At 40.8% G+C, this 17,230-nt stretch overlaps 1 protein-coding gene across 1 annotated transcript in view; it reads left to right on the top strand.

Annotated features, from left to right (window-relative positions):
• The first annotated feature begins 259 nt into the window (after window positions 1-259).
• lgi2a (leucine-rich repeat LGI family, member 2a) overlaps window positions 260-17,230 on the top strand; it is a 42,748-nt gene continuing 25,777 nt past the window's right edge. The window contains exons 1-5 of the mRNA XM_048537866.2: window positions 260-607; window positions 1,524-1,595; window positions 15,444-15,515; window positions 15,606-15,677; window positions 15,817-15,888. Coding sequence (XP_048393823.1) covers window positions 426-607; window positions 1,524-1,595; window positions 15,444-15,515; window positions 15,606-15,677; window positions 15,817-15,888 — 470 coding nt within the window. The 5' untranslated portion in view covers window positions 260-425. The remainder of the gene's footprint in view (window positions 608-1,523; window positions 1,596-15,443; window positions 15,516-15,605; window positions 15,678-15,816; window positions 15,889-17,230) is intronic.

Here is a 17,230-nt window from a genome sequence, read left to right as displayed (position 1 = left end):
TTTATTTTTAAACAAAGTCTCACTGGGAGACCTTTGGGACCCCCGTCCCAATGTTGCGGGAGGGAGGTCGGTTTCATTTGGAAAAGCTTCGGTGGTTTTGGAGGTTTAAGCAGTTGGGAAGAGATAGTGAGCGAGTTTCACACTCAGCGGTCTCCCACATGGTGGGGATTTGGGGGGGTGGGGTGGTGCTGGTGGGGCGGGGGAGCCAAAGCGGTGCGCTAGGGCACTTTGTTACTGGATGTGGATATTTTTAAAACTCTCTGGAGCTAGAACATCCAATAAATAATTCATCGGAGCCCGGGCTGGAGCTCCTCGCTGATGTCAGCGCTCTGTGCAAACGGCGGACGCTTGCAGAAAGTGCCAACTCCAGGCAGCACTGCGTAGGGAATGGGACTGCTGGACTGCGAGCATGTCAAAGACCAGAGATGGGTAGCCTGAACAAGAGCTTGGCGTTTCTCACTGCCGCAGTTGGGATCGGCTTGTTATCCGGAGCTCAAGTTAGAAAGCCAGGAAGATGCCCAGCTCGCTGCAGCTGTACAAGGGACACCGTCATGTGCGTTGGAACTTCATCTGTCCCGAGGATTGTCCCCAATGATATAATCTCCCTGTAAGTAACCAGCAGCCAGTACAGTGTTTGTCTAGTTTCTGTTCTGTACCTGACTGGGAATGAACTGACAATCCTTATGCTTCAGCTTACAGTAAGCGCCGCTTTAAACTAAAACAAAATACAAACGGGGAATGAAGTTTAGATTGAACGACCAGTGAGAAAGATTGCTCATATCATTCTCATATAACTGGATTTCACTGCACTGTGCAAACATTCAAATAACACTCATTTATTCCAGAAACAGAGTGCTAGCGCTGAATGTAGCAAGGCTGGACGGCGGACGGTAGCGGTGCAGGAGATTTAACAATCTGCCAATTTGTGATCTAACAGCAGTTTTGAAAAACGGTGACAGGATACCAAGTGAAGCTACTTTTGTTTTCAACTTTAATTTTTACTTCTTACACGAACCAACGGAACGTGGGGGTCTTTCAGCAATCGCGCCATCCCCCGTGGGAACTGCTGTCACCCGCACTTCTTTTTCATTTCATTTCAGTCCCAGCTTTAAAACCAACAGATACCTTCCTGCTTCCACACAGCACGTACAAATTAAAGAATAGGGTTGTCTTTGTGCGAAAGAATAAGTATGAGATTCGTTTCGAACTTTTCTTTAACCATTCTCCGCAGCCATACTACAAATTTGCAGAATCATCCATATTGCAAATGATTTGTGTTCAAGGGTAAAAACTTTGAAAGAGACAGACAACTAGAAAACAAAACTGACTTAACTAACCATGGTAAATTGATATGTCTTTCTCTTCGTTGGGAAGCCACAGAATCCTGTAAAGGAGTGTGTGTTTATTCAGCAGCAAAGTCTCACTGTCAGCTTTTCAAATCGCTCCAGTCATATCAAGGTCAATCTATGCTCATGACAAACAATTGCATCGTCTTAACGCTTTTGCTTGTATTTTGTTCCCAGGAGTTTGGTAAACGGAAGTTATTCTGAAATAACAGAAGGCATGTTCTCAAATTTGCCATTTTTGCAACTGCTGTGAGTATTGCACTCCTTTTCTGGGGATAAGTAAAGTATGGGCATCCGTTCACCGTCTTTCCAGATAGCCCAGTTAGATTCTGGCGCAAATGTTATTAAGTTAAAAATCAAAAAATTTGCCAAGTTATCAAACTTGCTGAGTTGGTAGAACTGGTGAATCTGAAGTTATGAATTTTTCAGTGATAGATAACCAGAGGACACAAATGACTCATCTTTGAAAATGGTGAGGAAGGCAAAAAATTAAGACATTTGACATTGGACAGATTCCTCGTTCTCACAAGCTCAGCTAGGGAGTTCTGGGACAGAAGGCCCATTTGTATTCTCTATTTGGGACCTTCTCAACTCACCAGCAGTTAAAGTTCTTCAATGATCAATTACCAGTCATTGTATGAGACTCAACTCAGTGCCAGCCTGATCACTGCTTCGCACAAGATGGTAAAAGTGGCTGGTTTCCAAACTCAGAAACCAGAGCAATTTTCCTACTCAGGTGGCAGGGAGCCTCCATTTTCCTCAACCTGGGGCTAAACAAAGTCAGGGATAGAGAATGGGGATGGCCTCTGAAAACCAACACTCAGCCTTTCCTTTGACTCCCTTAACCTCACATTCCCCCAATGACCCCCATCCTGAAAAAATGCTTCCTTTCTTGTTGTTGCATTCTCTGCTCACTAGTCATGCAGAGACAATCTCTAGGACCTAACTCTGTTTGACTGGCCTGCAATTCACTGAGAAGTGGGCAGTGAAGCTCTTAACAAACTGACTGGGACAGACAGTTGGCTATCACTGAACATATTCACTCCTATACTTTGGCTGTAAGTTAGAAAATCTCCATCAGGGTTCAGTGATACCATTGACTTTGTCCGTGAAATTATTGTTTCCACTGGACTGATGAGAGATGAAAACAATTTTCGTTTGCTGTGGACATTTTCCTTTTTAACACAACATAGGAAAGGATGATAAGAACAAGAACGAAGAACAAAGAACAAAGAACAATCCAGCACAGGAACAGGCCCTTCGGCCCTCCAAGCCTACATTGACACATCTTGCCCTTCCATACTAAAACTGATTTCATTTACATGATCCATATCCTTCTCTTCCATTCCTATTCATGTATTTATCTAGGTGCTTCTTGAATGCTGCTATTTTGTCTGCTTCCACTACCTCCTCTGACAACACATTCCACATACTCACCACCCTTTGTGTGAAAAACTTGCCTTGCCCATCTCTTTTAAACTTCTCCTGTTGCACCTTGAACCTGTGTCCCCTAGTAATTGAGCTTCTCTACCTTGGGAAAAAGCCTCATACTTTCCACTCTATCCAGGCCATTCACAATCTTACAAACTTCTGTCAGGTTGCTGCTGAACCTCCTGAACTTCAGTGAAAACAAACCCAGCCTATCCAATCTTTCTTCATAGCTAAATCCCCCATACCAAGAAACACCCTGGTAATCCTTTTCAGTATCCTCTCCAAAGCATCCACATCCTTCTGGTTGTATGGTCACCAGAACTGTATATAATATTCCAAGTGTGGCCTAACTAAAGTTCTATAAAGCTGCAGTATAACTTGTCTATCCTTGTACTCAATGCCACTTCTAATGACGGCAAGCATGCCATAAGCCTTTCTTACTCCCTATTCACCTGCACTGCCAGCTTCAGTGATCTGTGGACCTGCATACCCAGATCCCTCTGCATATCAATATTACTGAGGGTTCTGCTGTTCACTGTATTTGACCTTCCAAAATGTATCACCTCACATTTGTCCAGATTAAACACCATATGCTATTTTTATGCCCACGCTTCCAACAGATCTATATCCCACTGTAACCTCTGACAACCTTCCTCATTATCTGCAACTCCATGAATATTTGTATTGTCATCTTATAATTCCAGAACGTACCTAGTTGAGAAGCTGGCATAAAGCCATAAATACTTTAGGAACATTGCCATGCTTTTTAAATTTTCAATAGAGCTCAATGATTTGTTTAAAATTCATTTTTGCCAGATGAGCATTTTGGCACATGAGTATCCATGGCAAGGCCAGCATTTACGGCCCTTTCCTAACTGCCCTTGAGCTGGTGGTTAGACAGCCATCTAATTGCCAATATGAATAGGAAGATATAACTTGTCCACAAAATCTGAATAGCAGATTTCCTCTGCTTATGGACTTTCGTGAAACAACAATCAATGGCAATTTCAATTCCAGATTGATTAATTGAATTCAAATTCTAACAGTTGCTTGTGCTTGGATTTAAATAGCTGTCCATAAAGCAGTGGTCTGGATTATTAGCCCAGTGATCTTATTACAGTATCACCAAGTCCCAGTGCAAAAGAACAAAAGTAGGTCATTCAACCTCTTGAGCTTGTTCTGGCATTAAATTAGATCATGACTAATCTGTGCTTCAATCCCATTTAATTGCTTTTACTCCATATTTCTTTGAAAGGACAAAGTGTGTGGGACGATTGTGTTAGGTGGTGATAACATGTCCACTGAGAGGGAAAAGTCACCTGATCATGTCTAGTGATCGTTGAAAGGTGAACGTAGGTATGTTTCTTGACCTGTCACGGGTCTTGACATCAGCATCCTGGGTTGCCAGAAATTCCAACCTCAATCTAATGTCAACAGCTTCTGCACACTAAAGGTCACAGGTCGAGGCCTACTCCATGGATGACCGAGCAGCAATGAATTAAGTGATTTTTTTTCTGCCCTTGCCTTTGGGTGGAGGTCATAGGGAGTGGGTTAGTTAGGGGTTTTGAGGGAGGCACAAAAATGGCTTTAATATGCTCCCTCTTGCTTCCAATCAACTTGTGATTGTCACCAGGTTGGCACAAATGGAGGCTCATATGTGACACTCCAACCCCTCTCACCCATTGGGAAGGTAGGTAATTAAGTATGAGGCCATGTATGGCTGTAAAATGGCCATTAGTGATCACTTAACGCCTTCATTAGTGTTAGATTGAATGATTGCTTACGGACGTTTTGGCCCAGAACTAATTGATGAGGTATAGAGAGGTGCATGAGTACCCAAGGAAGAACTCATGGATAGAAAATAAGAGCAGCAGTAGGCCATTTGGCCCTTTGTGCCTGCTCCGCCATTCAGTATAATCATGGTTGATCATTTAACTCCATTGCTTGATACTATTTATCCTCCATTGCATTTGGCATCAATTGCTTGCTACAGTAGAGGATTCCACAGGCTCACCACTCTCTATATGGAGAAATTTCTCCTCATTTCAGTCCCAAATGGTTTATCCTTAGACTGTGACCACTGGTTCTGGAATCTTCTATAATTGGGAATGTTCTTCTTGCATCTACCTTGTTTAGTCAATTTAGAATTTTATAGGTTTTTGAGATCTTCCTTTTTTCTTTTAAATGCTGACAAATACAATTCAAACCAGATCAATCACTCCTCATGTCAATCCCACCATCCTAGGAATCAGTCTGGTAAATTTCACTGCGCTCACTCTATAGCAAAAGTATTCTTCTATTGATAAGGAGATCAAAACAGCATACAACATTCCAGATGTGTATATAATCATGTTCCTCTCAACAGTACCCAAAGTGGTATATCTCTTTTGTGGAGGTTTGCCACAGGAGGCTCCTGAATTGCCTAGTCCTCTTGCTCTGCTTGGTGGTCATATATTCCCTTTCTTCCTGTGGAGTCTGACCTAGTGGTTTGACCATCTCTCTATACATTCTATCCATAGAACTCATGGCCTTACCAATGCTCTACAGTGTCCCAGCTTCAAAACATAGGCTTCCTGAACCTGTAGGTGGAGACACTTCCTGCATACATGCTGGTGTCAGGCACTGGAAATGTTCCTGGCTTCCCTCATAGAGCACACCACAGCTTTAATCTTTCCTACTATGCCTTATTGCTTTCAAATTAAACCTTTTGAAAAAAGCTAAATATCAAATAATATCAATTATTCCAGGGCCCTTCTTCTCGGGCCCTCATTACTACAGAATATTATCCTTACAAGTTATAAACCACAAAAAACCATAAAAGAAAGTAAAAAAGCACTTCATCCCCTGTGCAACAAATTCTCACAGTGGTCCAAATTCCAAGAGTCATATACTCAGTCTGACCAAGTTGCTCAGAGTGTGCTTTCTATCAATTCATCAAGTGAAGCCTACTAATTGTTCACTTCCAACAGTCCCTTTCTTAGATAGAAATAAGGTGATCTGAGATGACTCACATTTGTTGAACTTCAATAGTAACTAACATCTTTCGAAGCCCTATACATGCTGCAGGTGACTGACTGATAACTGTTCCAAGTTAGCTGAGTCAGTTACCTGATAAAGCTTTAACTAGACAACAAAATTTATTTTTAAAAGGAAAAGTAATGACTTACCAGTTCAATTCCCACTGTTTCCCAAACTCCAAGAAACATACTCTTACTCTGCCTATGTTTCACTCAGGATGTGCTCTGTCTCAACTGCTCATGCAAAACCCTTCTTGCCACCTCATCAATGCTAGAGAGGGCAACATTCCACCCTTTAACACCTAACAAAAATCTTACATTTTAATTGATATATTATCCACAGCTCTCTGGGACAGAGAGTTGAAAATTTCTGCAAACCCGTGTAAAAATTGCTTTCACTCCTGAACAGTCAGTCTGTAATTGTAAGGTTATGCCCTCTTATTCCATTTGCCCTCACTGAAGGAATTACTTGACTGACTTTCCCAAACCCTTTTATGATGTTAGAAATCTTGGTAAATCACTCCTCAAGAATGTAAAGCAGTAGAAATTACCTGTCTTCATAAATGAAGTCTTCAAGCCTTGGTAACACCTTGCTGAATCTAGAGCCCATCCCTCCACCCACCATCAGTACATCTCACCCCCAACCTCAGGAACAGATGTTGTTCTGAGATTCAATGCCTAAAATTGAATACAGCGGTCCAGATAGGGTTGATTGAGTTCCTACATGACTGACATATAATTCTTTACTCTTGTAGTACAATGCCTTGCAGTAAAGGTCAACTCTGCACTAGGTTTTTTCATTACTTTTTGAACCTTTGTGCTTGCTTTTAGTGAATTGTACATGGAAACACAAATTTCCATTTTTTTTGCAGCACCTAGTCTTTCACTATTAACAAATTCCTTGGATCTCAGACCTAAAGTTGCTGACCTCAAACCTCCCAACATTGCACTCCACCTGTGACAGTTCTTAGTCTGTCAAAGATAATACGAACTGCAGTTGCTGGAGAATCTGAGATAATAAGGTGAGGAGCTGGATGAACACAGCAGGCCAAGCTATGTTCATCCAGCTCCACACCTTGTTATCTCTTAGTCCGTCAGTGTGCCTTTGTAAACATGTGCTCCTTCTTCACAGCTTATTGTGTCTCATAACTTAGTGTCTTTTTCTGACCTAAATATGTACTTCCTTATTATCTCATACAAGCTGTTTATCGAAATATGAAATGCTTTAATCCCTGTGCAGATCCTTGAACAATATCATTGTCCTAACTCATAGAAGGTTCCCTATGCCCACCCTTTGTATCATATTTCCTAACCACATGGTCACCTCCAATTGTTTGTGATTCGAATTTTGCTCATTTTATCTTGTCCTCCACCTTATCAGTTCCGTACTGTATGTGCTGATAGACAATATTCACATGTCCTTATCGTGACCTATTCAAAAAATTTAGCAACATGACAATTCATGTTGACTCTTGTGTTAAATGTAAATTGGTAACAAAGTTTTGGTTGGAGCACTGCATTTTAAAAGCAAATTGCCAACGTGGGAACTGAAAATTAACCATTCAATATTATTGTGTTTCAATTAACAACAGAATAAACAAGAAAGGATTGACAAATTCAATTCATCTTCTCATGAATAAGTTGTCTGTTTGGTAATTACCAAACCTTACAGTAATTATGTTCTGAAATATTTATTGATAATTATATATGAAATTATTATGAGAGATGAAGTAACTAAAATAATGCCTACTTCAAAAGAAATATTGGCATTCATAAAATAATATTCTTCTTGGCTGTGGATTCTTTTCATTAACAACTGTGCTGTCTTATGTGTTGAATGTAATGAAACTGTTCTATCTCAGGAATCCATCACTTCCAGGTCAGGTTGCCAGCTGCAAGGTAAAGATGCCTGCATTCAGTGCCAGCAATCCCAGCCCTGAAGAGCACCATGTCCACAGTTCCTGCACCAGTATGATTCATTTTCATGTTGATTATCCTGGGATACCTTTCATACTAAAATTGATAACTTAGGGACAGTTTTCATAGAATTCCTATGGTGTGAAACAGGCCCTTTGGCCCAAAAAATCCACACCAACCCTCAGAGCATCCCATCCAGATATATCCCACTATAACCCACCTAATCTATACATCCCTAGACACTACAGGCAACTTAGCATAGTCAATCCACCCAGCCTGCACATCTTTGGACTGTGGGAGGAGACTGGAGCACCCAGAGGAAACCCACACAGACACAGGGGGAATGTGCAAACTCTACACAGCCCAAGGGTGGAATCGAACCCAGGTCACTGGCACTGGGAGGCAGCAGTGCTAACCACCGAGCCGCCACACCACCCTTTTGTTCTTCTGTTCAGAATGCCCCAGTTGGTTCAGAATGTTTTGCGCCATAGGTCCCACTATGCTTCAACCTATCTCATAGCGCATCTTTGATACCCAGGCCAATTTTCATTCTATCTACTTATGTTGGATATAAAACCAGGACCCAGCAATGAAAATATTGTGCATCTGTTCCACCATGGTTGCTGATGAATAAACTGCCTGATCATTGGATTTTTAATTTTTATCTTCGACTTATAGAAATTTTATAGTTCACATTTTTTAGAAATGGGTGCCACAGGATAATCTATGCAGATGTTATTTGACAAGGAACCTTGCTTAAATCCTGATATTACTATTTTATTCATTATTTTCCAAAACTGCTTTATTGCTCTTCATTGTTAAATATTCTATGTCAAAACTAATACTTTAATTACAAAATTCATTATTTTGTAACAAGGTCTGATTATGTGGTTATTTTTATTTAAGTGACTGATACACTTTTTTCAGAAAAGCAATCAATCAATGAGACTCAGTATTTTGCAAGTTTTAGGTGGATAAATTACCATATCCTTATGCCAAAATACTAAACACATTGAATTGTTACCTGAAGAACTGCTACATGGGGAAAGCTAATTTCATTTATTAATTGAAGGTATTGGAGCAACAATTATTTTACTGAATACAAACATGTTATATAAATATTCAGATCAGAAATTCAAGTTATGATTTCAAAGCAAACAGATTTTGCTTGTAGATGTAATAAACTAAGGCCAAGATTTAGTGATCCATACATGTGAGGGTGGATGTCATCAGAAAAGATGAATATCCTGCCTCCACCAATGAGAAAGTCTGCCAGATCCAATCAACTGCTCCAATCTGCCATTACAGAGCTTCTTGCGAACCACGATCCTTGATATTGAAACCCGACCTTGCCGGAAACTGCCAGCCATTTAGAAGCTGGGTGCTTGTAGGCCCTGGAGATCATCATTGAAGGCCTCGGCTTTAGAGGCTTATGGTGAGCTCTTGCTTTGGGTCTCACCAGGTGGCTGTCACAGGATGGGAATTCAAAGGCGAAAGGGCAGGGGTGTGGCCTTCATTGGCTACCCTCCTCTCCCCAATCCCTGGCCCCAATTGTCCCCAAGCTGGGGCAAATGGAGGACCCTTTCATATCCACAGCAGGCAGGTCACTCTGGTTTTCTGATTGGGAAATGAGCTACTTTTCTCATCTGCCAGGTAGGCAGGTACTCAGGCCAGTGGTGAATCAGATCCTTGAATGGCCATTAATGAACTACTTAAGGGTCTTGATTGGCAGTTGGTTGAAAAAACTGTCCATCGACCTTTGCACCTTTAACTAGTTTCTTACAGAAGCTACTTTGGAGCATTTTTGGAGCACTTTGGAGCACTGGTGAATTTTTATCCCTGCTATTCTTTAATTCAATCAATATCAGTAAAAGCTTAAAGCAGATCAACAGTAAAACCTTTGATGTATGCATACCTATGACTCAGTATTTTCTCAAGGATAATTGACTCAAAAGCTTTGCATTCTCTGACTAATTGCAATTTGCTGCTGGTATACATAGTTTGACATATGGTTGATCTGAACTGATCATCAGATGGGAGTAATAACAGGAGTTGCTGGAAAAAGTTGGCAGGTCTGGCAGCATCTGTGAAGAAAAAGTCAGAGTTAACGTCTCAGGTCCAGTGACCCTTCCTCAATTCTGAGGAACATTAACTCTTAAGTTTTTTCCTTCATGGATGCTGCCAGACCTGCCAACCTTTTCCAGCAACAAAGTGTGGAGCTGGATGACCACATCTAAGATGCTGCTTGGCCTGCTGTGTTCATCCAGCTCCACACATTGTTATCTCGAATTCTCCAGCATCTGCAGTTCCCATTATCTCTGATACAACCTTTTCAGACAACTTCTGTTTTTGTTCCTGATTTACCGCATCCACAATTCTTTCAGTTTTTATCAGATGGGAGTGTTTCCCACTATGCATTTTTAATCCAAATTTTTAATTTCTTTTGAAATAGAAGATCAAAAAGAGGAAAAATAAACATTCATTTATGCATAAAATACAATTTGTTCAAATGAAGTGTAAGCAAGTGTAAAAAACTGAATTTATAAGTACAGATAACAAGGTGTAGAACTGGATGAACACAGCAGGCCAAGCAATATCAAAGGAGAAGGAAAGCTGACATTTCAGGTCTGACCCTTCTTCAGAAGTGTCCTACTATCCTTCTTTCTCTGAATTTATAAGTAGTTGTGGATCGGAAAATAATTGCCATGAAGACAATGCAATTGCCGCAAAATTTTTAAGTTATTCCAAAGTTGGTCGCACTTCCTATTCATGACACTTATTTTTGGGTTTATTTTGTAGCTGTATCTTCAAATTAATGTGACAAAATGGGAGTATGTAGAGAGCCATTGTGAGCATCTTTATTGATCTTCAGTCAATGAATAATGCCATTTTATACAATTAAAGCACATATACACTCCTTCTTGTGGAAGATTTGCATTACATACTTATAAGAGTTTTAAAATGGAATTTTACAATGTTAACGTGTGGATATTTGCCATATTAATAAAAAATGTCCTGTTAATTAAGTGGCAGCTGTAATCTGTTTAACATTAACAAAATAGCAGGTATAAAAATTCCATATGCATAGCTTAAAAATTCATGTACTAATCATATACACAATTATCTCATGGCCCTGAAGAATAATGATCTTGTTTGGTAACTGAGTTAACATTGTGCAATCTCACACAAAAGTTATGTTTTCCCTTAGCTCTTGGATTTTAATTGATGATAACATTCAATGAAGTCCGAGCTGCATTTTGGTTCTGTCTATACATAACCGAGGAAGGAAACAAAAACAGAAAAATAATACAAAAACTTATTCTGCACAGTGCGTTGAGCACCTCCACAGCTGAAACAATTTCCAGCATAACTGCATTTATGGTTGACATTACAACTATGTCTCTTATATGTTTCTCTGATCCACTAGCAGGCCACTTAGAAAGCAGAGGCTCATATTGCAGAGCACAACAGCAACTAGCATTGAAAGGCTGCTGCAGGGACACTTTAAGTGAAGGGATAGGCACCCAGCTCATGGACTGGACTAGTCTGCATCTCAGGGATGCTCAATTGTTCTCTTAGCACACCCTCACTTAACACCTAACTGGATACTCACAGCATCCTTGCCTTGCAATGCTATGCTAATTTGCTCAGTTTCACAACCAAACAGCTTGCCCTCCTGATCAGCAGTCCTCAGTCAAGGGGGTGGGCATCTTGCTGTATGGTAGCGTGCTCTGTCAATCTCACATCTTCACCAGCAGCTTACACAGCAAACACACTGTACGTGTAACAAGAAGCCATGTCTCAAAGTCTATGGGACATGGTCCTCAATGAAGTCCATGGAAGCACCCATCAGTCAGAGAGCCCCAGCACAGTGAGTCAAGGGCAGTCTGCAATACCAGATGGGGGATGAGCTGCAGAGATAATGGGAACTGCAGATGCTGGAGAATTCCAAGATAATAAAATGTGAGGCTGGATGAACACAGCAGGCCAAGCAGCATCTCAGGAGCACAAAAGCTGACGTTTCGGGCCTAGACCCTTCATCAGAGATGAAGGGTCTAGGCCCGAAACGTCAGCTTTTGTGCTCCTGAGATGCTGCTTGGCCTGCTGTGTTCATCCAGCCTCACATTTTATTATCGGGGGATGAGCTGCAGTCAGGATTCTGGTCAAGGGCTCACAGTCAGTTTGTGATTCTATAGAAGGGAGTCCAGAAGGCTAACTTGGTTGTGGATATGTATAGCACAGGAGTCTGGGCACTTCTCCACAGTGACTATCGGGTTAGCTTGCTGAAGGCCTTGGTCAGTCCATTGGCTCCATCCAGAGAAACTGATTGGATAGGTGTGTAGGGGATAAGGGGAACAGATTGGGGTCAAAGAGGAGGAGAAGGAAGCAAGGAAGCTCAAAAACTTATTCTCTGGGGATGGGGAAGGGGAAATGACAATTGTGAGGGGGCAATTGTATTTTTTTGGGGGAGATATGGTGCAACATAGGAATGGGGTAATGCATGGGGAAGGAGGTGGTTTATTCATGTTCAGTATCATCCGGGCTTCAAAGAAGGGTGGGCATTGAATGACATCACCTGGCATGGTCAACACATATACCAGGGCCTGAGGGCAGGGGAGAGCTTGGCAGCTGCAGGTTTATGTAGATGAATTGGGGGAGGACCTGGGAGGTGCAGAGCTGTGGGGGTCATGGGAAGGGCAGTCAGGATAGGGATCTGGGGCCTCGCCAACATGTGGAGTTGGAGGCTGGAAGCCACTGAGTGAAGGCACTCACTGCTGCTTTCCATTGTGCTGGAAATCAACAGCGTGCAATGGGAAAGAAAATGGCTGCAACCACAGCCGGAGTGACCACCTCATTCACATGAACACTCTAGACCCAGAGGCCAGGGAAAGAATAGTGATGTTTTAGGATGAGGGATGTGTTAGAAAGCCAGGCAATGGTGTCAGCAGGACCCAAAGCCATCAATGATAACAAGGTGTGGAGCTGGATGAACACAGCAGGCCAAGCAGCATCTTAGGAGAAGGAAAGCTCAGTTCCACAGGCTGCAGCAACATCAATCTATGGTACATCCTATATGAACAGGGAGTAGGTATCGCGCTGGCAGTTACATTCAGGGGTCTACAGAGAGAGAGGGCCGAACAAATAGATGTAGTACACAAGCAATCAAATTTATACAAACGTAATACTTAATGTACAGTGCAATGTCACCTCGGCTGCAAAAGTGCCCTCCATAGGTTTTTTTTTTCTTTCTCTCCCCTCCACCATGTCCTGTGCAGTCCCTGGTTTACCTCTGAGGTGGAGGGAACCCATTAGATCTGGAGGTTTGATTGGGCGACCCCCATGGGAATTTGTGTCAGGATAGCCCATATGTACTGTGGGTCTACTTGCCAGAGGCAACTGGGCCCATCTTGGATTAAATTTGCAAAGGTCAGAGAGGGACAGACAGGGTGGAGGTAGAGGCAAAAGCTGAGTATCTCAAGTGCTGGCATTTTGTTCTTCCTCTGCTGGGTGACCCCTAGCACTGCCCTATCTACTATGAGGAAGGAATGGGTAGCTGGGCTGTGTGTCCTCTCCCCCTGTCACCTTGCTTGTGGCCCTGAAGACCAATGGCAGGGAAAATGGAGTACAGGTGTGGGCACTTCTCCTGCAGGATGCTTGAACCATCAGCCCATCTTGGGGTCAGCCATATTGTCACATCCTTGGGGCAGCTGGCTCCCCATTACATAGCTGCACTCCTGCAGCTTCTGTGCAATGAGGACAATTGCCTACCGCATATTGCCCGCTACTCCTGTTCCTCCCTCTGCATTTGGGTAAAGTCCCTGATTGCTGACACCACCAGGGTTCTCCCCTGCCTGGGGCTGAGCCAATGCCTGGTCTCTGACAGCCCTCTAAGTGCCAGCAAACCTGGAACTATTCTTCCATTGCCCCATTGTGTGCTGTGTCTTCCTGGAATGAGAGAAAGGGAAGAATTGAAGCTGGCATAACTGTTAGTGCTGCTGCAAGTTGGGGAAAATTGGTGCAGTGTCTCAAGTGAATAAGTAGGTAAAAAACCCTCTAATAAAATTAATATAACTTACACTTAGCCAAAAAAGATATAAAATTCAATCCTGTGTGTCTAGCACAAATGATAAACAGTTAACATGCTGATTTTTCCTTTAGACTTCCTTTTTTACTAAATACATAACTTGATTGAAGGGAATTGCCAGCTCTGGCCTTTCTCAACTCTCTCACTCATTTCTTACTATAGCTGTCTCTGTCTTCCTGAAAATCCATATTCACTTCTCTTCCATCTTTATGTATATTTGTTAACTCTTCAGGGATAGGGAGTGGATGAATCTGGGTGGGATGCTGTTCAGAGGGTTGATGTGGGCTTGGGCTGAATGGCCTGTTTCCACATTGTAGGGGTTCTATGGAATTGCCATGTGAAACCAAATGAAGATGGATCAGATTTTTCCCTTTTTAAAAAAGTTAATGGCATTAGAAAAGAAACTCTCTCCATTGCTCCATTTGTTTCTTCCATGCTAACCAACATGCAGTTCCAGTAAATGTTATGAATCCTCTGCTAGAACTTTAAGACTCATCTCACCATATTGCCACATCTTTGCATCAATTATCTTCCTCTTTCCTGTCCATTCCATCTTACTTCTGTTTGCATGTATTCCTCAGAAAAGTGATCAATCTGAACATTTTAATTAAGGCCATTTTAACACCACTTTCTGAAGTTATGGAAGCTGACATTAGCTCTGAAATTATCCATTAGGTTGAGGATTTTCTGCATGGTTTAGGAATAGGTGATTGATGATTTTTCCTATTTAAAGGTACACTTTTGTTTACTAACAACTTCTCCCTTGCCTGCTCTCACCACACTACTGAAATATTAACTGAAGTGGCCTAACTAATTCTTTGAGTTCCGATCAAAATGAATATAAAAAGAATCTACATGCGTTTGGATATAATGTTAATTTATTAGATTAATTTACTAATATATATTGGAACTAATTATTAACTTACTATTTGAACAAAGCTATTAGCTTAAACTGTTTAGATATATTCAAACAAGTAAGTGTCATGTCCTTTCACTTGTTGGGGACCCTATACTGACTGCTGCCACTTGGAGCTCGATCACGCTTTCCACAGCACTGGACTGATAATGAGGTTCAATGAACTATGAAAAGTCCCCAGCACGAATAGGATACTGGGTGTCACGTTGTGTGCTGAATTGCCTCTTCTGAGTACTTTTCCCAAGCACTCCTCTGTGCTCGGTGATCAAATTCAAGTAGTGGTAGAGCTGCAAACGGCTTGTTCCCACGCCAAATCTATTTTCTTGCAGAACAGCGCATTCTCACACATTTTCTCACTCTCCATCAATTGTTTGTCATGTTCACTTAACTCTTAAAGGTCTCGTTTGGAGATATCATTTTTGATATCATACCACTAACAACAGGCACATGGAGTTCATGGATATTTCAAACATCATGGTGGAGACTGTCAAGTTGCATCCACTCCCAGTCTCCCAAACCAATCCCCTCACATTCCTCTCACACTCTAACTTTGAAGCTGCTTTGCTCCCAGGAGTGTACACCTTTAAAAGTAAACTCATCCATTTGTCAACATCAGTTGCTTAAATTAAGTTTCAGTTAATTTTACTGCCAATAATTGTTGTTTGGATGTTACTTTTTATAATGAAGTGGAAGTTCCAAGATTCTCAAAAGAGTTGGTGATTTTTTTTCAGACTCCTGAATTCAAATTCAGTTACGTCAATAAAAGGTGATGCTTTTGCTGGGCTTCCACGGCTAGAGTATTTGTGAGTTTTGTTTTCTTTTTCCTTTTCCTATTTCTTTCATCATCTCACTGATTAATAGTTTGAACTAACTATTTGCCTTTTCTTCTACAGATTCATTGAAAACAATAAAATTGAGTCTTTATCGAAACATGCTTTTCGAGGGCTCAAAAATGTGATCCATCTGTAAGTTTAAGTGTTATTATCACCTATTTTAATATATTCCAACTTTACAAAAAATCTTATTTGTATAAAAAGAAACCAAAGTACAAAATAAATAATTTCTCAGAAGATATTTATCCTAATGAGGCTATTTTATTTTCAGTTCTTTGGCTAACAGTGGCATCAGATCCTTACCAAGAGATGTTCTCAATGACTTGGATTCCTTGATTGAACTGTAAGATTATTATCTATTTCAGCATCAAATTAGTTTAACCTTTAATATTATTTGCAATCACTTTTCTTAGACACTCCATCAACATAAGAGAGACAGTGGCATAGTGGAAATGTCACTGCAGTTGTACTTCAGTGTTTCAGGCTAATGCCCTGGTTTCACTTTAAATTCAATTAATAAAATCTGGGCTTGAAAGCTATTGTCAGTAATAAAACTTTCTCATCTGATTCACTTAGGTCCTCTAGGGAAGGAAATCTGCCATCTTTCCCTGGCCTGGCCTAACTGTGATTTCAGGCTCACCACAATGTGATTAACATTTAACTACCATCTGAAATGGTTCAGCAAACCATTCAGAGCAAGAAGGGATGGGCAACAAATGCCAGTGATGCGTACATCCCATGTAAGAATTAATGTCGAAGAAATGGCTTTTGTTTTTCCTTTCTTGTTCCTGGTAGGTCTCCTTCAGGTAGAACAATGTTGGTGGTTGACTTGTGAGAAATGCTACTCCATTATCGGCCACCTGGAGGCAGTCCCTATTTATTTTTATTGCCTGTGCCCCTCAAGGTGGTAAACGGAGTAATCTGGTGAAGGAAAACTCATTCAATATTGGCAGAATTCCAAAATGTTATTTTGCACACTTCACTTCAACAGTCGATTAAATATGAATCATGTATATCATAATGGGAAGCAAATGTACCCAGAACCAGAAGATTCTGTTGCTCTATCTTAATGATGTGTGTGCGCATTGGGATAAAGCGGCTTGAGATTAATAAGCTGCACAATTGCTTCTTTTTTTAACTTGATTTAATTTATTATTGTGAAATATACTTAGGTACAGTGAAAAGTTTTGTTTTGCATGCAGTACAGGCAGATCATTCCATAGAAAGTGCGCAATGGTAGTAAAACAGAGCAAGGAATACTTTCCTCTGCTCTTTATATTATATATGTGAAGACATTTACTACTAATCAAATGTACATGTTGACCTTGTAAGTAAGCTTAATTTAAAATCAGATATAATTGAATGAGGTCAGAAAAATCTTTGAAAAGTACAATGCTGTGATATTTAGTAGGGACATGAATGGTTTCATGATGAAAAGTAAAAAAACCTAAACTTGACTGGAAGAAATAAAGGAAAAAGAACAAATTTGGTAGGTACAAATAAAATTTCTTCAACATAAATACATTTTGAAAATAAAATGAAGGAATTTATTTTCTGCTAACACCAAAATAATGTCAAGTAAAAGACTACAATCATGGCCATACAGTGAAATATAGTATTGCATTAGATTAATCTGAGCTTCTGTATGTAGATTTCTCCTCCAGACTAAGGTTAATAAGGAAAAT

This window comes from Stegostoma tigrinum, chromosome 1 (genome assembly GCF_030684315.1).
Source record: "Stegostoma tigrinum isolate sSteTig4 chromosome 1, sSteTig4.hap1, whole genome shotgun sequence".
NCBI lineage: Eukaryota > Metazoa > Chordata > Chondrichthyes > Orectolobiformes > Stegostomatidae > Stegostoma > Stegostoma tigrinum.
This window is presented reverse-complemented; position numbering and strand designations above follow the sequence as displayed.